Source organism: Populus euphratica, unplaced genomic scaffold (genome assembly GCF_000495115.2).
Source record: "Populus euphratica unplaced genomic scaffold, PopEup_1.0 scaffold18.1, whole genome shotgun sequence".
Classification (NCBI taxonomy): Eukaryota; Viridiplantae; Streptophyta; class Magnoliopsida; order Malpighiales; family Salicaceae; genus Populus; species Populus euphratica.
Genome location: NW_011499881.1, coordinates 1,572,174 through 1,593,361, shown reverse-complemented (window position 1 = coordinate 1,593,361; position 21,188 = coordinate 1,572,174). Strand labels below are relative to the sequence as shown.

The window sequence follows — 21,188 nt, the reverse complement described above, 5'->3', positions numbered from 1 at the left end:
GTAATAGATGACGATAACAACAACAATATATTAGTGATAGTGGTCATGATAACAATAATAATAATGATTATAATAACAATAATGATATTATTTATCAATAATGATAGTGACAACGATCATGATAATAATACTAATAATAATGATGACAATAATAATGATGATGAAATTTCTTATTAATAATAATAGTGATAATGATAGTTGTAATAATAATAATAATAATAAAGATGAAAATAATAATAATGATAATAATAATTCATCATTGGATGTTAGATTTATTGGGGATTAAGTTTTATATTTTTTTATGTGCAATATTTTCAATTTAATAACTATAGTTATGAGTTTAAAAAACTTATGTGACCCGATGTCCTCTTTTATTTTTTTGCCTTATTGATTTTCTTCATAATTTTATCATTTTATATTGATTTTTTAAATAAAATACAGCAACTAGGTTTCCTTTAAAATTATTAAATAAATCAATTCACATTAAGTCCTATTATATAGTTTGGATGTTGGGTCTAGTATCTTAGCAGACTCATGAATGCTTAAGTTTAATGTATAGTAGAATCTAATAGAATTAGATTTGACATCTCATTAGATCTCTAAGTATTTAGTTTTAATATATAGTTAAATTTAATATAATTAAGTCTGGTATCTTAATAAACTTACTAACACTTGAACTCAGTGTGCGATTGATTGAGTTCTATAGATTATTTGGAGGTGTAGAGTAAGATCTAAGAAAAAGGAGTTTGTGTAAAATATATTGGTACAACATATAGTAAAAACAAAAAAGGGCAATATCATCCCACTAGGAGCGAGTCAGAGTAAGGGTCAGTATGAAAATAAAAAAAAGATGAAAATATAATTAAACTTAAATAAATGGGTATAAAATTAAATAAGCATATTTTTCAGGGGTTTAAAAACATTTTAAGGGTGGGGGGCCTGCATGCACAGATAATTAAAGTAAAAGCCTAAGTGGATGATGGATGCGATTCATCTGGGACCGTTGGAATAATATTCTATACATTGATAATTGATGGTTCTTTTAGGAAAGATCCCATCTATCTTCGTTTGTAAGTAGCCTATTTACCTGTGCAACATCTCAGTTCATATAAAAATCTAGCTATTTCTTAAAAGAATAAAAATTAGCTAGAATAAAATTTTGTATTATAAACATAACAGTTGATGTATATTGAATTAAATAAATCAATAGTACTTATAAATATTCATAGGTTTGATTTACAAACGAATTTATGTTGGCCTTTTTTTTAAATAAAAAAAATAAAAGTATACAACTCCTTATTTAAAAAATTATTCTAGCTAATTTTTATTCATTAACATTATAAGAATATTTATAATGTATTTTTAGATTAAATATATTTAGCTAAATTATTCACAGGTTTGATAATTGATGGTTTTTTTATTTTAGCTAGTTTTTGAATAATGGAGAGATGGTAGAGTTTGTTTAATTTAAAAAATTATTTTTAAATATATTTAATCTAAAAATACATTATAAATATTCTTATAATGTTAATGAATTAATCTTTAACTTAAAATACCTCTAAATTTATCTAAAAACAAAATCAAACTAGAATATATATTTTTTTCAACCCACCCTACTTTTCAAGGCCTCATAAAAGCTTAAAAACACAATAAAATATGTTGATATTAAGATTAATATTTTTTTTATCGGAATGTGGACAATTAATATTTTTCTTTTTTCTTTACCGTTCATTGACGAGCTTCTCTCCTCACTCAAATTCATGTATTGAAAAGGTACAAAATAAATTCTTGAGCCAAAACTAAGACTAAAAAAGTTAAAGGGTCCAATCCCAAAAAATAAAGTAAAATAGTGGGGCTGGAAAAACAGCTGCTTTTGAGACCGACGACGTGGTTTTCACTTGATTTACGTTATGGGTGCAGTGCGCCGTCCTGCTTTATATTAAAAGCATATATAACTTTAATCAATAATAATAGTGTGGTTGAGTCAGGGATCAGCTTCCATGTAAAATACACAGCCGGAAATCACTTTACACTATTTAAGATGCTGTTTATTTTTATATTTTAAAAATATTTTAATTTTTTTTAATTTTTTTAACTTTTTACTTTAAATTAATTTTTTAATATTCTAGGATATTTTAATAAACTGATTTAAAAATAATTTTAAAAAAATAAAAAAATATTATTTTAATACATTTTTAAATAAAAAATATTTTAAAAAATATCTATAACACAGTCCCAAAGCATCTCACATGTCATTACGTCAACTTAGCATTAAAATATTCTTAATATTAACAGCTGATGTGTATGTTTCACTTTTACCTGCTTTTGTATTAATGGTAGAAATTATATCATGATGTTCTTGGTCTGCAAATCACTGTCTTTGACACGACAGTCACAGGGGTATTTGTCGTCACTGAGGGTAAACATATCATGTTATATATCAATCTTAATTAAAAAAAACACACACAGTAACAACAAAAGAATCTATGGTTCTATCAGCACAAATATCGAGGTAAGCTTTCTCTCCCTGGCCATTCCTCCATGCCAAACGTACTTGAAATTGGACGTTGGTGTCATGTTTAGAGGGACAGATGAGAAGCAATAGAAATGACAAATCAAAACTATATATGCAGAGGCTTAGTCAAGCGCTTTGTTCTCACTTTATGTATTTTTGCAAGCGACACCTGAATCTATTTCTGCCTAAAACCCTAACATTTTCATCTCTTCAACTTTCAATCTTAAATCTTCTTCGGAGGGTGTCTTGCCACCATCCTTCAAGGTTGCACACCACCATGCCATTAGCTCACCCTGCAAAATACGTAAAAAAATGAGAGCAACATGTGAGTAGGATCCCTTTCTTTCCCAGGTACAAGGTAACATGCATGAACTGTCTCCCAACCCGGCGATTTCTACAAAAAGTAAGGATAATATTTCCACCATTTTTAAATGAACGTGGAACTTTAAGGTCCATTCTTACATAGTCATTATATATATGATAATATATTACGAAACTCAGAGTCATTGACTTCCTCTACCAACAAACAACAGGTTTGCTGTGTTTGAAGGGTTCGTAGATGATTTTGAAGGTGACAGACTACTTTACCTAGGTGAGAGTATGTAGTAACATAACACTGAAAGCTCAAACTTTCTTCATAAAGAGACTCCATTAAGCAAATGCAGATTCAGTCATATAAATCATCAATGAAGGAAACTTCAATGCAACATGAATCAATATATGGTGTGTAAAATAGGCAAATATTGAAGAAAGATCATAAGACCATATTCTGACGAGTCGTGATCCTTGGATGAGAAAAGGGCTACTTGACCGAGGCCAAACAATCGTGCATTCAAAACATACAAACATGATTCAACAAGGGAAAAAAGGCTATAAATAGCCAGATTAATTATATGCAGTCCATGAATAAAGATATCATGCTCGCAGATTCAGCTGGAAATCTATAGATCAAAGATTGAAATTTAAATTGCTAGATTATATAAAACATGAATTCGGTTTCAGAGTCGGGCTTTTACCTCGGTGAAATCGTGGTTGGAGATATATTGACTCTCAACTAAACATTTAACGCCACCTACAATTACAGCAATATAATTTTTGAACTTTTGTTTTGAACTCTGACTTTGAACTCCTGTATGATCAAAAGAAAGAACAGAGCAAAAAGGTGGGGGGGTGAGTCGTCACCAGAAAAGGAAGCTAATTAATGACAACAATGCAACTCATCCATCTATCATAGATAGGAGACAGGGTAAACAATTTTGGCTTACCAGTAATGCAGGCTACATGATACCCAGCTTCCCCCAGTCCCTGTTCCCACTTCCCAAGCCGCAAGCGCAGGAAAAAGCCATCAAGATGTGATGATGGTGTATGAGAATTCAACCATCTTGTGCCAAAGCATGCAACATAGAAAACATCAATAAAAAGATAAAAACTTTTACGACAATAATTTCTAGAAAAGAAAAACTCAAGCTTTGATGAATGTTACAGATAAAACCAAGGTTATTCCTCGAAAGTAGTTTCAAGTTTTTTTTTCATATTGGTGTTGATAAGTAGGACTTTCAAGGGAGAAAATCATGAATGAGAAAGCAGGACTAGATTTATAATTATCTTGGAATTGAGTTTTCTAGAATGACAAGCGATTGCCGTCAATTGCAGTGTAGCTGATGTAATTGTGCAGTTATCATAAAAAAGCTACAAACACATTATCACACATTTACTCCTCTTTGTTCAAATTTTGCATGGAGGTATGCCATCAGAAGATGAAAAAAGAGCTACTAAAATTTACCCCCCATGATATTGACTATGAAGTACATTAATTTGAGCCATATGCAGAGAGCTATCCGAGCAATTCAAACCATGAAAAACAGTACTGTGGTAGAATAACTGACGATTTATGCAGGCTGGTACTCTCAATCTATGTCTTGCAATCCTTCCTTTTCTTCTGACACTCTCTTTTCTTCAGCCACAATCATTTCTCTTTTTTCTTCCTTATGCTTCACCAATGCAATATCTGATACATTTAAGTTATTGGTTCTGATCCTGGACCTTCTTGCATAAGTTGTAAAATATGTCACCTCATTATTCTTCTATCATAAGATTCTCAAAGTCACTAACCTGAGCTCCACACCACATGTTTCCTTGGAATTAATTTTCCTAGAAGGTCACTCAGATTTCACTACAAGTTCAAAAAATTTCAAAGTTATGGAGAAGAAGAAAAAAGGTCATCCTTCAGTGGTCCTGAACACTACAGACAGATTACAATTTGATCTGCATCAGAAGGTAACATGTTTATCCAAATGCCATCTTCTTGCCACAAGGCCAGACTCTCTACCATAAAACCATGTTGCAGAAACAAGCTTGTAAGATATGTAAAAGAAAAATAAAAAAGAACTGACTTCGAGGTGGGAGGCAAATGCCAAAATCACAAGCCAAAGTAATATGAGGATAAAGTAACAGAAGATGATTTGATAGAATAAGCATGGACAGACCAATATTAAGCCAGATGTTCAAGCCAATGCATTTCAAAATTAGCAGCTCACGAATTTTCTGGTTCAAATCTGTCATACTTGGTTCATGTTTAGGAAAATGAGGCTTTAATGTCCTTACCAGAAGTTTATTAGATTTTCTACGCAATCAAACAAATTCCCACCTCGGACTTGGTTTATCTAGTTAAGAAAATAAATCAGATGCAGGAAACTGGAAGCATGTCTTCCCAAATCCAACAGTAAACAAGATGCCGTGATGAACAACCACTGCCTATTACAGGTATAAACACGCCACACTTCAGATTAAACTAAACAAAAGCTCAACCATATGGTTGAAAACAACCTGCAATTTATCTGTCTGTTTATGATGTCTCAAACAATTAGAGGGGTGCAGATATCCGAGTGCTAAAATGTCTTCAGTTATTGCATGGCAGTTTATAGGAAAGATCTCAGAGCAGTGAAGATGACAGTTTAGCTGGAATGATCTACTTACTTGAGAATAATTGTTCGAGATAAACGGAGCCTTTTTACTGCATCAAAAATTCCCTTCGGTACGTCCGGTATCTGGCTATTGATAAAATTGCTCAAAGGCATGACCTGGTTTTCTTTCAACTTCTTTTCCCCAGAACTTGAAGCAGTGTCTCTCTCAAACGGTTTCATATTCATATTCATTTCCCCAGAGGCAGAAGCTTCATGCAATTTCCCATTGCGAACTGTAGGTGCATCAGCAGCTTGCAATTGACTATCCTTGCCATCTGAATGCTTTGCATCGTCTTCATTTCTTGGATTGAGCAGAATTTTACAAGGACTGGATTCATGGACCAGAGAAGCGCCATATTCTGCTTGATGTCTTGTTCTTGAAGAGGCACCAGGACATGCAACAGCCCAGTGATTTGACTGGAAACATCTTATGCACACAGAGGGAAATTCTTTTGCTCCATTAAATGAGTTAGCATTTCTTAGAATATCTGCAAGCTCACTATCTATTATCTCTGGACAATCTCGCACATGGTGACCTTTAATGCCACAAAAGAAACATGCCAGGTTTCCATAAGAAGAATCATCTGTCCCGTATGATGGCATGATGTGCTTGAGGGCATCCAATCTCCTTGCAAAGACAGAAGCCATCGCCTCTGAATTTCTGAATCTTGAAAAAGGCAAGGTAGAGTTCATTTTACACATGGACTTCTCATCATGGTGTCCATTTACTTTAGTTATGCTAAATGAAACTTCAGTACTGTTGGCACAATTTAGCATGCATACCGGGTCCTCAGTGAAGTGCTCCTCCTCCCTAGCCCCCACAATTTTTTTATCTTGGTAAGAAGAAGGATGATTCTGCCACTGAGCCTTTGGGCTTATGAAATCATCAAAGCCATCAAGAGCTTTGCCAGTTCTTCTGCGGCAAAGATCCTGGTTTGACAATGGAACAGAAGTTTTTGGAGAAAGCCGAGTTATCCACAAGCTTGTGAGTGGGTCACTTTTGTACCTGGAAGTATTTGTGGCCTTGCCTTCAGATGGCTGTTCATCATCATTCCTCTTACGTTTACCCGGAGAGGAATTGGAGCTTGTCCCATCTTTCTCCTTATCAGTTGCCATGCTGCATGAAATTTTTTTCTCTGCAGAGTTACTCCCGCCAATCTCCTGACCAGAAGCAATATTGGTGGATAGAAGTTTGGTCAAGGCTGGTGGAGCTGTACCATTTCCAGATGTCGACTCATTTAACTTCTCATTTGGTTGAAGAAACCGTTTGTACACATTGTCAGTCACCATATGACAGGCTATTGAAGTACCATTAGAGTCACAGATCTTGTTGTCCAGCCCAAGTTCTTTAGATCCTTCCGTTTGAGTATTGGCATTCAAAGCGACAGTTTCTTGAGCCTTTGTCTTGGGACAATACAATGACTGAAAAAGCGAATGAAATCCCGTAGTTTTGCACCCTTGATCTTGATTTCTGTTACATGAAATGAGATTCTTATCACGATCCCCGTGTCCATGCTTATGATTTGCAAGGGTAAGAGCAAGAGAAGGTGCCTCATCTTCATCTGATTTTAAGAACCCCTTCATCATGTTTGAGATCCAATTCATGAATGAACTATCATGTTTAACAAATGAAGAGGAACCGGGACTTTCTTGAACTTTAGTTTTGATACTTTTGCTCCCAACATACGAATGTGGATCAAAGTTCCGTTGCCTTTTGCCAGTAGAAAATAACCCAACACTGTTGCAACTTTCAACACTTTCATGGCTGTCATCATCCATGTCCAGCATTCTTTCATTTAAATTTCCATCAGATAAAGCCTTAGCCTTGCCTTTCATTTGATACCTCCGGGTTCTGCTGTGTGTGGGAGACTGTTTAATGGCACAATCATTGTCTTTAGGAAGTATCTCATCATCCTGCTGAGAGCTACTCCGGACTTCCTTGGCAGTTCGTGATCCTACAATCTCAGTTGCCACATCACAGACATTTTCACTATGAGGAGTTTTAAAATCGTTCTCTGCAGTTGACTCCAGTTTTTCCAGAGGACAGATGTAGGGACCAGTCTCCATATTATTCTCTCTCTCTTTTTCCATGCATGAAGGTGATTCAAAATGTTCTCTTCCTACTGATGGTGCTTTCTGCATATTAGTGTCATAAGAATCACATTCTTCCACAGAGCAAACTTGTGAGGCCGAAACAATTTCTGTCTGTAATGTGTGACTTGCATCACCAACACATCCAATCCTGACAGTAGGTTCCTTGGAAGTTGGGCCATTTTGTGCCACATCCAGTTTCGTTTCATCTATTTAAATTGAAAAATGAAAAAATCAGTGTCCTGTTAGGAATGAGAATATCGAAGCATGAACAACTAGTTTCTTCAGGCACCTAAAAAGAACTAATATATTGATAAAATAACAAGGAAGCAGATCGATGAACAGCTCTGAAGAGAATTTGAATAAAATGTTTGATGCTCCGGCTGCAATTCAATTAGGGACTGTGTAGAATCTTTTTGTCTCTCACATCAAGTATAGGTTATTTATTTAAACAAAATATGCAGAACAGTACAACAAAGTAATTTCTAATAATCCGGTGCTTTTAGGACTCCAGTTTCAACGGCTATAGAAGTTCTTTAAAACAATATCATGTGGATGTGTATTTTAGAAAGGTAGGAGCTAAACTAAGTTGAGAAGATCAAATCAATCACCTGACAAACTTGGAAATTTGGTTTCCCAGGTCCTAGATATTTCATCTACTTGAAGATTGATCGGATCATAAATATCTTCTGCTTTATTGTTTCTTGCATCATCCATTTTCTGCAGAAAAGGTAGCCCAACTGCTGTTTTCATTTCCTCCTCGAGATCATCAGTTGCTGCCAAATGAGAGATTTTCAGTAACATAAGACAGGTTTCATCATGTACTGGATAGGAATTTCTATAGGTTGACATTCACCAATACATAATACACTGTGCCTGCAAGGAATTCATAATTACCTATTTTGACTTTATGCCTTGATTCACTTAACAACGGAAATAGGCCTGTATCACTTGTAACGAACTTTGTGGGGATGTCTCTTCCAGCAACTTCACTCTCGTCAGATTCTTCCAGAGCCATGAAATTTTTTTTGCCGATAGCTTTGTCAGCTTTTGATCCAATTACCATATCACTTGGTCCTGCACCCCATAACAGAGAGGGTTTTTTGTCAGGGAAGGTTCCATCAGCGCATTTAAGACTCAAACCTTTCTTTGGAGACCAAACTAGTTCAGACAGGGCATTGGTGGCCACAAATGTCATGTCTACACTTGAAGCTGCATTTGCACCTGCACCTGAATCATTCTTCAATCTTCTCTGAATGCACTGATTGGAATAACCCAGGGAAAATCCTAAATCAATTACAGGTTCTATGTTTTTATCATTTGAATCCATCTTTGCTGGATGAAATCTTCTGTGGGCAATCCTGAAATGCCAACGAGGTCCAGGTCAGACCTCTCCATGATCCAAAACATGAAAATCTGTCTACACAAAACAATAAAGTCAATATATATTAATGTAGACTGTCAAGAGGCAATGACCACATGATGAAGATAATATATAATTTTCTGGAAAAGTTGGTGGAAACTAGTTCAGACCTTCTTTTTTTTGCGTGCAATCGCTAACTTAACCAAACAGAGGGTAACAAGCAGCGGAGATGGGGAAATTTCACAAGGGGTTCAGAGGAAAAGGAGAGTTTTTGAAAATGGGGGTCATGGCCCTACCAAACCCTCCTCAAGGCTCTACAAGTGAAGATAAGACTAACTCTTCCTCCAGTAATCTTTCCCAGCGAAAAGATTCACAGGTCCCATGTTTATAGCCATTTATTTGGAATCATATGATAAAAAAGTCTGAAACCGTATGCTGCCAGGCACCATGATGCATAAGCATTCCAAATAACATTGTAATGTGCTTGTTTGACGGTGACCATTCTGCTAAATCATTCATTTATAAGACATCAATTGTAACATTAATCAAGCATAGGAAAGAAGAACCATGTCTTCACAGCTTAACCAAAAATGTTACCGGCCTCTTGAAGGACATGGAACTGCGAACAGTAATGATTAATTACTTATCCACATGAAAACAATGGTTCTTTCCTTCAAGAGTTAAACAATCATAGGATGAATCCAGCATTGCCTAGAGTATAGGGGGTAAAGAAGATCGAGTAATATAGTAGTTGTAATTAGTAAGGACTAAAACATCTTCACTTCCAAGAAAAAAAACCCTAATAGGATGAATCCAGCATTACCTGGCATACAAAGAACATACAACATATGATTGAATCTCGGAAAACAAAAGAATAAAACTTTCGTCCAGAATAAAAGGCAAAGGAATAATATAAGAACTGATAAATGATTTTTATTTCATCTGCAAGATTAGAAAAATACATCAACAAAAGAGGAGTTTAAAATCACAAAACCATCATCTCAAAACAAGAAGTCTCTGGTAAATGTATGAAAGATTTGGAGAGATATCCTTGAAAAGACCATCAAAATCCAAACAAAATCTACTTCCAGCTAAAAGCATTAATGAAAAATGAGAGAGACACAAGAATAGAAAAGAAGATTTTAGAGACCCACATACCTAACAGTCCCTTAAATCCCTGAAAGAAGTAATCATCCTATTGCTGATCCTAAGAAGCACAAGCACTAGCAGACACCTTCTGAACAAAGCAAGACGATTAAGTACGCTTGGACTTTACTTTTTAGACAAGTAGAGAGAAGGAAGGAGGACTTGGTCTCTATAACAGAGTGGCATACAAAAACTCAGGGTGGCTGCCATGCGTCCTGCTACAATAAGCACACATCCTGGCTTTTGCTGAGATTCTAAAGTATGAGGTTCAGGGAATGCCACGAGGAGACATGGTGTGCCAGTAAATATCAAGTCGAGCTACCTCTACTTATCACGGTCCTATCTGTTTATGTCATGGTATGATAAATAAATAAAGATTAGTAAGTAAAGGATAGCGCGCATCATCATCATCTGTCAAAATCTCTTCTTTTTCCTGGGTTCCTGGGAAAAATGTAAACTCTTCGACTTCGGAGTCAGAGTACAAATAATCTACTTTGTAAAGTTTCGAGGTTTTTGCCTCATCCACAGGGAAAGCCAACATTGATGTCACCACTAATCTCAGTTCACTTTGTGTTTCTGTACATCTTTATTTAATGAATAAATAAATAAAAAGTGGGTTCATGTGCCCCGTCAGGAATCCAAAAAATCCATGATTTCTTAGGTCCCGAACTGACCATATTCATCCCAATTGAAATTAAAACATACGACCTCGAGTGCTTGAAATGAGCAAAGTAAACAAATTATCAGCATTTATCCAACAACCATTCGATCGAGGAAGAAAAGGAAATTGTTTGATCCTGAGCTAGTGATAATAATCTTTTCGGAGGAGGATCCAGCCGATCGATTGTTGTTGACTACTAGCCTTATGGTAGTTATTCTAATAAGAAACAAGATGATCATATCATTAGCTGTTCTAGAATCATCAACAATTATTATAAAAATATATAGAATAGTAAAATGAATTCAATTTAGGCGTATTAAATTTTTAATATCTCTTAAGATTAAATACATACAATGGGTCCCTATTATCACATATATAGATAAAAAGGGGAAAATTAAAATATTGAATAAATATGAGAAATATTTTAAATAAATATTTTGAATTATAATTTCTTAACATCGGTTTACTTAAATCAATTGAGAGTTTATACCCTAAACTTTAATTTAAGATATATATTTAATGTTTTTTAATAGGATGTAAGAATATAAAAATCAAGAAAATCATCTTTTATGCTACATCAACCCACATCAAGGTCTTTCAGGTTATTGAGAAATTTAGGATAATATAGGAATTTAATTACCTATTATTTGATCCTCAATTTATCTTTTAATTAAACTCCTTTAATCAAGTAACATAAAAATACATTTCTTTAAAGATTTATGGAGAAAAAAATTATATTAGTTTTTATTTTAGTTTCATAGAAAATTTTATAAATATAATTCTAGTTAATAAAAAAATTTAAAATTGAGGGATGGTTGGAAAAAATAAAATGCTTTTAAAATTTTAAAATTCAATTTGAATCAATAAGGTAAGATATTTTTTTATTGATACAATATGTATTAATATTTTTATCAAAACACACATAATTATAAAAACAAGATTTTATACTATATTAAAATTGATTATATAAAAATAATATTTGAATAACTAAAATTCTATCTCCCAGTAACGTAGGGGCATAAAACTAAAAATTAAACATATCTTCGTAGTTTTGTTTTCGGTCAAGATCTCCCTTGAATCCCATCAACCCGAAGCCTCACGAGACTCGAACGATGGGGCTTGCTTCTAATACCACCGTGATATCTATCATTCGGGAGTCTTACGAACGACGGTGGTCGAAGTTACAACTCGTGTTTAATAATGTATAGAGCTAAAAAAAAAAAAATTAATAGTTAATATTTTATATTTGACAGATATTAGATAAAATAAAATAAAATATAATAATAATAATAACCTGATCTTATCTCTATATGCCACTCTCCCGAATAAATCCAGCAGAGACCTGTTTCCTAGCTGGAATTCGACAATCCTTCGTTATTCCAGACCTAAGCTTCCTCTCCCCGGGTTCATCCTCTTGCTCTACTCCAACCGTGGCAGCAGTTCCCACAACAGCCACATAGCAGCTCCACCACCACCACCACTCTACATTCTCTACCGATTACAGTTCTTTTATCACCAAATCATAACATCTATTGCCCTTCTCACGCCACCTAAATCCTCTCCCCATAGTAGCCTTTACCAACAATCCACAAAAACACCCGAGCGACCAGCCACCACTTTAAACCGATAGTCTCTCCACCATGGCCCTTCTCCTCCACCTCTCAGCTCTTTTACACACAAATCCTCGACGGTCTCTCTCCACCATGCTGCTCCCCTCTCCTCTAATCTATTCTTTTATTTTCGCCACCACTACAATCTCTAAACTCCAACCACACTTCATTTTCATACACAAATCGTGGCCTGAAATCAAGCCAAGATCCAATAAAAATAACAACCATCTTCAATAAAAAATAAATAAATCGAGTTTTCATAAAAAAAAATTCGAGTTTTCAGGGTCTCTGTAATGGATTTTAAAAACATTATATTTTATATGAAGTGTAGAATTGTCATTTCATAAATAACAATCTTGACATGGAGAACTAGATAAGCTTACCTTATCATTTACGGAGAAAGGCAAAAGTTGACAAAAGTTTCTCTTTTAGAATAGATGGATAATATAAAAATTGATATATATACGGTTTAAAAATACACTAAATAACTTAAGAAAAAAACTTTTATATTCAATTCATTTTTTTATATTTTAATAAATATTTAAAAAATAATATAAATTATATTTTAAAATTTTATTAAATTATTAGTTGGATGAGCTTTAATGACAAACACTTTCATCATGAAATTTTTTTATTTAATTTTTTTTTATTTTTGAATTATTTTAATTTGCTAATAATAAAAGTAATTTTAAAAATAAAAAAATATTTTGATATTTTTCTAAATAAAAATTACTTTAAAAAAAATACTACCATATTCTCAAACATCTTTTTAAATTTAAAAATATTTTGATACATATTTTAATAAAAATTACTTTAAAAAACAAATACTACCATATTCTCAAACATCTTTTTAAATTTCTACCTTTCCATAATTTTTTTTTATAATTATTTTTATATGTTGTTATTAAAAATATTTAAAAAAAACATATTATTTTAATATTTTTTTTAAAAAACAAAACAATAATTATCGAACACACCTTTATACTTTTAAATAAATAGAGTTTACATTACTTGAGGTGAAGATCAAGGAAATATGTAAACATAAATCAAGAAACAACAACTATGTTTTCCAAAAATCTGCTGATCGAGCAATAATCCATAGGAAATTCCGCGTTAAAGAAAATATTCCTAGGAAATATAGTTTGAACTTTCATTGGCTATTGTAAAAAATTGCCACTTTGATATTGATGTTTAACATATTTTTTTATTAAAATTTAGTTTTTTATTTTATTTTTTAATTAATTATTATTTTTTATTTTTTAATATATGTTAATATTAAAAATAAATTTTAAAAAAATATTATTTTAATTTATTTTTAAATAAAAAATATTTTAAGAAATAATATTTCCTCCTCTTCCAACAAACATATCCGGAAGTGTCTTTCCTCTTCCAACAAACATATCCGGAAGTGAACTGAGAAACATTCACCAAAATTCCATGGTGGAAGGACCACCGACACCCCAATGCCACAAAAAATTGTTCCTCGGTACGTAGCCGATCCCTTTAATTCCCACATCCGATATCTAGAAAACCAATGCGAGGAGCTCCTTTTTTTTAATGAACAAAAAAAGAGAGAGCATTTATGCTTTGAATTAATTTGTTGGCTTGAAAACTTTGAATGGTGATGGAAGGGAAGGAAAGATCATCACTTGTTCCAAAATTAGATCAACATCTTGACAAATCGAATGGTGTTGAAGACGGGCCCATGATTTCACCCCAGCTAAATCCAGTTCATCATAAAGTCGCCTTTGGATAGGGTTTGCATGTATTCAAGTTTCTGTCACTTTTGAAGGATCTGGACCATCTTGTATCAATAGTGGAGGCTAGCTTCACCATGTCCATGGAAAAGGGATGAGTCCCTTTCAAGCCTTGCTTATCCATGGAGACAATACAAGATGCAGGAACCACTCATTTGCTCTTGTTCTTCTTCTGTGGAAAGAACAACACTACACGATAAATTAATGTATCTTTCGTCATAAAGGATTTGATCACAAGATTAGTTTTGTTGAACGTTTCCATTGATTATGACCGCTTGTCTTGCCGATTCATCCATGTCCCGTGATATTTACTCTCTCTCTCTCTTTCTGGTGGAAATGGCACCACAAATTTGTGGACAAGGTAAGATAGCAAAACCTTAGTAGACGATGAATAGCTGAAGCGGTGTCAATCGCTATGTGGAGGGGTGTCCATATTAGGGGGCTGTTGCCTGTCTCTAAAATCTATAAACGGTAATGCAAGGAGTGATGATCTTTTCTTTTCTTTTTGTCAGATTGATTATACGAGTGTTTCACAGTGAGATAGATTCTATTTTTTTAAAAAAATATATATATTTCACTGGAATTAACATAAATCCATGTTTATTCACTGTTTTTTAATGATTTTAATATATATTTATGTTAAAAATAAAAAATTATTTTGATATTTTTTTTAGAAAAACTTTTGAAAGTATATTATTGTTATTATTATCATTACAAACCCGATGAGATGCCCATCTATATATACCGTGTTCTTAGCCTGTTGAGCAAATGGCAGCGAATAGTACTCGAGAATTAACATTGAAGTCTTAATACTACTATTTGGAGCACATCTGAAATGCAGTAAAAATATATTTAAATAATTTTTTTAATATGAATACATTAAAAAAAATATAAAATAACTTAAAACTAAAAACATTAAAATTTTTAAAAAGAACGGTTGACAAATTGATGCCTACATCTTTATTAGACATGCTAGCTAGTTCAAGTTCAATGCCTTGCCCTAGTTTGGGTTTGATGGCCGTCAATGTTTAATCAATTATCTGTGATCATTATTGAGGAAGCTTATTAATTTTTTCCCTTCTTCTTTTAATGTTGAACACAGTACATGAATGTCTCTAAAAACAAGAGCTGGCGCCATTGATATCTAGAAGAACAATTATTCCCCCCCTCCACCGCAGCTGCATGTTCTCTATGGGCTCTGAAGCATACAAGCAAAACATTAGAAATAACTAATTTTGAACATTGAAAAACCTAGAAATTTATTTGAAGATTAAACAAAATATGTGAGCTAATTTTTTAACATTGAAAAAACTACACCCACACTTTGCATCGTGTGATAAACTGTTGTCGGAATAACATCTGTATTCAGTCTTGGTTCCAATAGTCTTAATAAAAGCAACTCTTTTAAGTGATCAGATATCATTTCAGGATTTCTTTTTCCTTTTCTTTTTTTACGTGTTCATGTTTTAATAATACCTAAGCTTTAATTGTAACTTTTTCAATAACGAAACATTCGAATACATTTGCAGCGGCTTTCATAGTCTTAGATTACTACCATGTTTTTTTTATATATATTTTTAGTAGTATCAAAAATAAATTTTAAAAAATAAAAAAATATTATTTTAATATATTACTAAATAAAAAACACCTTAACAAACAATAACTATCACAAACATGATGTAAGTTCTTAACTGGGCAAAGCATCCGTTTTATGGTAGATGGACACATAATAATGAGAGAAAGACCTAAAGCTTGGATTTGGGCCGGTTATCCATCCATCCCTCCCCCAAAGCTACAGCTAGCTTATGTGGGTCTTCCCCGTTGAGCTCGATAAATTTTGTGAGATTCCAAAACCACCCGCCAGGCACAAACCCGCTCTTTTCACAAGCAAAATTGCATAATTAACAGACACCTTCATTGAATATGAAAGCTTTGGAAGGGAGGGAGGACGAGATTCTTACCCAACGAGAGCCATCGTGAGAAAAATATAAATCATCCATCTTTGATAAATATTGGTCCATAACTCAACAAGTGGATAAAAACTCCCTTGAAACGGATACGGATAGGGGCACGACGTCCTTGACCTGGAGACCCTCACTTCCGTGCAAGTCTTTGCCCTGCTCCCAGTAACAAAGCCTTGCCAATCGCACCAGTGTGAAGACCGCAAACCAGTGCTACTGTTCCGCCTACAGCTATCCATTTCCAATCAATACCATGATCCTTGTGTCTTTGGATATCTACAGCTGGACTTCTATCCTCCTCATTAACTGTTTCTGAAGAATCCATGCCTTCATCAAAAGACACTTTTGTGGTAATTCTTGCCATTAGCGCGCTTCTGGACAACGAAGCTTCTGATTTCCTTGCATTCTGGTATGCTCTCATACCAGAATGCAGTTTCTTCACTGCCCCCCACATCGCATGACGAACCCCCAACTTGGCCACATCTTTGGGTATCCCCATGTCCTCGTAATGTAGAAGGGTAACCTCACATGCAGACATCTGTCCGTCTCCTTTACGAGATTCCACTATATGCGTGCATCAAGGACACAAAACAAAAGGCACCATTACTTTCTCAGTGATAAAGTACGCCAAATTGTGAGATTAAGATTGTGTAACCAACAACAGTGCTCACCTGCCCTAATAACCCAACCTGAGAAATAAAGGTCAACACGCCTTAACTTGTCACGCTTGTGCAGGCCTGGATAAGGAACCCCCTGCAATTTTGTAGATTTGCTAGTTAACAAAGATTGCCATAGCATTCAACAACCAATGCAAGATGAATTTATACTAACTTAAAAAGAAGTAAAACTTCAGATCCAGGTCAAAAAGGGAGATTCAAATGTTATATCAATCTAGTTGCTAGTATACTGCCATGTACAGGAATGATTGAATTGATAGACGCAACAAAGAACATATCTAGTTGCTAGTACGCTACCATTCGCCTTTATTTCATCCTTAAATTAACCACAGAACTCCAATCAAACTCTTCCTCCTTAATAAAAAAAAGGCAAAACAGATAGGGGCCTGTTCTTCAGAAGAATGAAGAAGAAACAAACAAGGACAAAAAGCAACAGCAAGCAACAATTACGAGATGCCTCCATCAGTACCTTGGTCACGCAATAATATGTCTTCCCAGCATCCCATATTCTTCGACCAATGATATATTCTCGATCACTACAGAAAAATGGGAACTGCAAATTGGACAAGGAAACTTCTTCTCAATCAATGATACATCAAACAAGAAAGTGGAAACAGGATATCAATAAACACAACTTTGTGCATAATTTATACATCAAACCTTTTTTATCCAGTGCACAATCATTGTTCCAGTATGAGGATATTCTTCAAGTATTTTGAAGTAAGCCAGCATTGTATCCCATTTAGGTCGAACCTCATCACCCCAGAAGAAATCTCTAACCAACTCTGGAGTCGCATCCTCAAAGACAGATCTACTTCGATATACAGTGGGACCTTCCTGATAGAAAAAATACTCTCAAAATCATTTCTAGCTTTGCCATTCAGTACATGATTTGAAGAGAAGAAGGACAATAAAGGAAACATTATTGAACATTGAATGATGGGCTGCACAAACATATTAGAATATGCATGCTAAGGCATCTAGGCACACAGCACCAGGCATTTTAGCGATTAACTAAACAACCAACCATGGAAATACATGACAAGTGGAATAACATATAGACACCTCAAGACCAAATCCAGAAAATGCAAAGGGAACCAAATTGGGGAATTTTCTGCAATATTCATAAACTCCCATGACCGAGCAATCCCAGCATATAGTAATGATGCTCGAACCATGTGGTTACAGGATGGTTGCTAAAAAAACCACAACTATTTCTCACAGGCAGTTTCAGCAGTGAAACACAGTTTGAATCTACCTGAGGCTCATGGCGCCAAGCTTGGTATCTCATGTTCGAGGTTGACCTTTCCATCATACATTGCCACTCCTTCTGTCCATCCTTCCCCTCCAGCAGATGCAATAGGTGTTCTAAGTCATTCTCAGTGACAATGTCCTCCCTGTCCTCTAACTCACCAGAGGAGCTGCATGAAAGTAGCATACCACAAACCAAGTCATCTTTATGAACAAATAGTACACCATTTCCAGAACAACACATTAATGATAGTCAGGTATCTTATATGAAACAACTCAAACAAATACAAGCCCAGCATTAATTAACACCCTCCAATAATCCAATGAAACTGTCCACATCTTTTGTGTGTGCACACACGAGAGAGAGTCAACACTTTGGAAGTTACTTTTTCAAGGAAGGAGTCTGAGATCACTCGAAATAAAAGCTACAATTATCATAGATCATAAGAGACCTTTTTTTTTTTTGGATGATAAAGGCACAACAACTAACATATATCAAGAGAACCTGAGAATTTAAATTACTATTTTTTTTTCTTAAGCCAAAGCTCCAATTATCATATATCATATTATCCAGAGAGGCCAGAAAGAACTTCAAACATCCATTGTCTGGAAGAGTGACAAAGTCCACTAATACCATGGAAATTTTCATTCAAGGAGAATATTTGGCTTACATTCATGTCCATTGAAACCTGCAAGTCATTACCTTTCAATAAAGCACACAATCTCTCATGAAATAATTTACAGTGGCTGCTACACCCTATAAATAACCTACAGCAGGAATACAGAACTTTTCTAAAAGCGTACAATCCCTGTTTTTCTCTTCTGATATTCTTGACGTTTCACTAGAACACATGGTTATTTTTTGACCATGCAAGGAATAAAGGACACTTCCCAATAATAACATTTAAGAAACCAAACAATATTGTCACTGCAAGCGCTGCTTAATTTGAATCTAGCTTATAACACTAGAAGGCGTCAGTTACTAAAAAATTTCAATAATCAAAACAAAGAAATTTCAGATGCTCTAAACTCTTTGAAATAGTGACTTGACATCAGTTACTAACATCATCAGTTACTAACACCAGGACTTGGTATTCACCCCTACAACTGGTTTCCAAACAGGACATGAATATATCTAGCAAATAGGTGTAACTAGAACTAAGAAATGCACAAAGTCTCACGCCCCTAGATAGCAGACGATGCACAGTTTCTCGACTAGAAACTGAACTCAGAACATTCATCATTTATTATATTACCTATTAAAAAAATGCATAGACAATACATGTTTAACACTCATTTATCGCACCCATATGGCCAACTTTGTATCATTCCATCACGTTACATTTCCCATAGCACTTCAAAGCAGTAGCTTAAGCACTCGTATTCCTTAAAGCTTCTATGCAACTACACAATTGTGATAAGTAGGCCTCAACGGTCACAAACTAGAGTACTTCATCATTGTATGCAAAATCAGCCATCTTGCATGCATTATTGCTAATTTCCCTCGACTGCTCAGGAATTTAGAGCAGCCTACACTGCAGTTTTCTTGTGAGCGGAGTGCAATAATTAATTTCATTGCAATTAGAAATTTAAATTAATCAGAAAAAGACCGCATCCAAATTATTAATTATAGCAATTTAAAACCATGAAAAATAAATAAAGGAAACTAGAAAAAGGAAAAGGAAATGCAGCTAACCTAATAGAACCGTCACTTCTCCCCCCTGGATTCCTCGGTGAGGTTGCCGAACTTGAAGCCACAGCGGCGGGTGCTGATTTTCGATTTTTACCCTGGAAATTGGACCAAATGGTGCGGCAAACAGAAAAGGTCGAGATAGCTGTAAAAGCGAGCCAGAGACGCCGAGCTCCAAATCCAGGAGGCACAGTCCAAAGGAACCTAAACTTGCTCCTCATGCCAAGAAAGACCAAGCCAGTCCACCTAGGCCGCCAAGACCAGCCAATAACGAGGCCGATCATAACGGATAGCCATATCGGTACTGCACATAGCAAAATGTCGACAAGTGTTTCAGTTATGGAAGGTGTCTTTAGAAACTCCATTAGATCGAAGAAAGGCTCGCCCATTGCGAGAAAATTAGTTTTTTTTGCTGAGCTGGGCTGAGAGGGTTGATGATCTACATGGATGAATTAACTGTTTGTTTGTTGATTTTGGATATTTTCTTTTTAGTTAGTCTCTGACAGATCCAGAGACAGGGATTTTAGAAGGAGAGAGGATAGTGCTGTGGAGAGAGAAAGAGATGGGGTGGGGAGTTGATTTCGTTGTTGGGGTAATATTACGTGGCAGTGGTTTAACCGTTGATGGGAGTTTGATCTGGGGCCGGGAGGGAGGTTATTTTGGGATCCGATACGTACAGGTGAAGGAGCGTCTAAAACACGTTCCTCTTTGATAACCTTTTAAGCCGCCAGAACTGTAGTGATAGTTTAAAAAAACAATTATTTAAAAATATATTAAAATAAAATTATTTTATTTTTAAAAATTATTTTTAATATTAACATATCAAAATAATTTAAAAATATAAATTTTTTATTTTAAATAAAAACATTAAAATTTAAAAAAACATAGTGACCAAACACATTCTAAATTAAAAATCTGCTTTTTTATGGTAAAAACAATTACCAGCTAAAGTATTGTTTGAAATTTTGATTTAAACTTTACTTTTAATTTTTTGTCTTTTTAGTATTTTTCTTTTTAACTTTTTTTATTCAAAAAAAATATTAAGAATGATATTTGTCATTTTGTAAGTTCGATACACATGACAAGCAGGGCAAAACCATGATATTAGGCTTGGAGAGGTAAAATTATAAATAAATTTTTGGGAGATCAAAAGTTAAAATTTACTTAATTTATAGTTAAAATTTAAAATTATTCAAGAAGAGGCGGGGGCAAAAAATTTGCAGAGCTTTTACTGGCCACCCCCTGTATCTGCCTATCACAGGGTTAAAATTCGTTAAGGTGTAGGCTGACGAAAAGTGTTGCTAGACAGTAGCTACGAGGTGGCAGCCCGCGTGATAGTAGCAAAAATCGGTAGCATGCGTGTGCGGCAGCAGACGTGTGCGGCAGCACGCAACAGCTAGCACAACAGTGAGCTGACGAGAGTTGACGATTGTCCAAGGCCTTGATTTAACAGTGCTGGGATGACACAGTGGGACAGTGGGGAATTCAGCAACACTGGTGAAA

General features: G+C 34.6%; 2 protein-coding genes across 6 annotated transcripts; both read right to left on the bottom strand.

Moving 5' to 3' along the window:
* Positions 1-2,414: 2,414 nt before the first annotated feature.
* On the bottom strand, positions 2,415-12,112 carry LOC105129485 (uncharacterized). Of its 5 annotated transcripts, none has more exons than XM_011031571.1 (7): positions 12,034-12,112; positions 8,467-8,930; positions 8,181-8,345; positions 5,492-7,778; positions 3,781-3,896; positions 3,532-3,644; positions 2,415-2,808 (listed from the first exon to the last, which is right to left on the bottom strand). In XM_011031571.1, the coding sequence occupies exons 2-7, from the start codon at positions 8,897-8,899 to the stop codon at positions 2,701-2,703; spliced, it is 3,222 nt and encodes a 1,073-aa protein (XP_011029873.1). In that variant the 5' UTR covers positions 8,900-8,930; positions 12,034-12,112; the 3' UTR covers positions 2,415-2,700. The 5 variants fall into 5 exon arrangements, with proteins under 5 accessions (XP_011029873.1, XP_011029869.1, XP_011029868.1 ...); XM_011031567.1 differs by lacking the exon at positions 12,034-12,112 and adding an exon at positions 10,091-10,635 and having other exon boundaries at positions 8,467-8,989; XM_011031566.1 differs by lacking the exon at positions 12,034-12,112 and adding an exon at positions 10,091-10,635 and having other exon boundaries at positions 8,467-8,985.
* Positions 12,113-15,761: 3,649 nt separating this feature from the next.
* On the bottom strand, positions 15,762-20,271 carry LOC105129484 (stAR-related lipid transfer protein 7, mitochondrial-like). The gene is made up of 6 exons (XM_011031565.1): positions 19,692-20,271; positions 18,003-18,165; positions 17,405-17,581; positions 17,214-17,297; positions 16,739-16,820; positions 15,762-16,631 (listed from the first exon to the last, which is right to left on the bottom strand). Exons 1-6 carry the CDS (start codon positions 20,072-20,074, stop codon positions 16,201-16,203), a joined length of 1,320 nt encoding a protein of 439 aa, XP_011029867.1. The 5' UTR covers positions 20,075-20,271; the 3' UTR covers positions 15,762-16,200.
* Between the last annotated feature and the right edge of the window lie 917 nt (positions 20,272-21,188).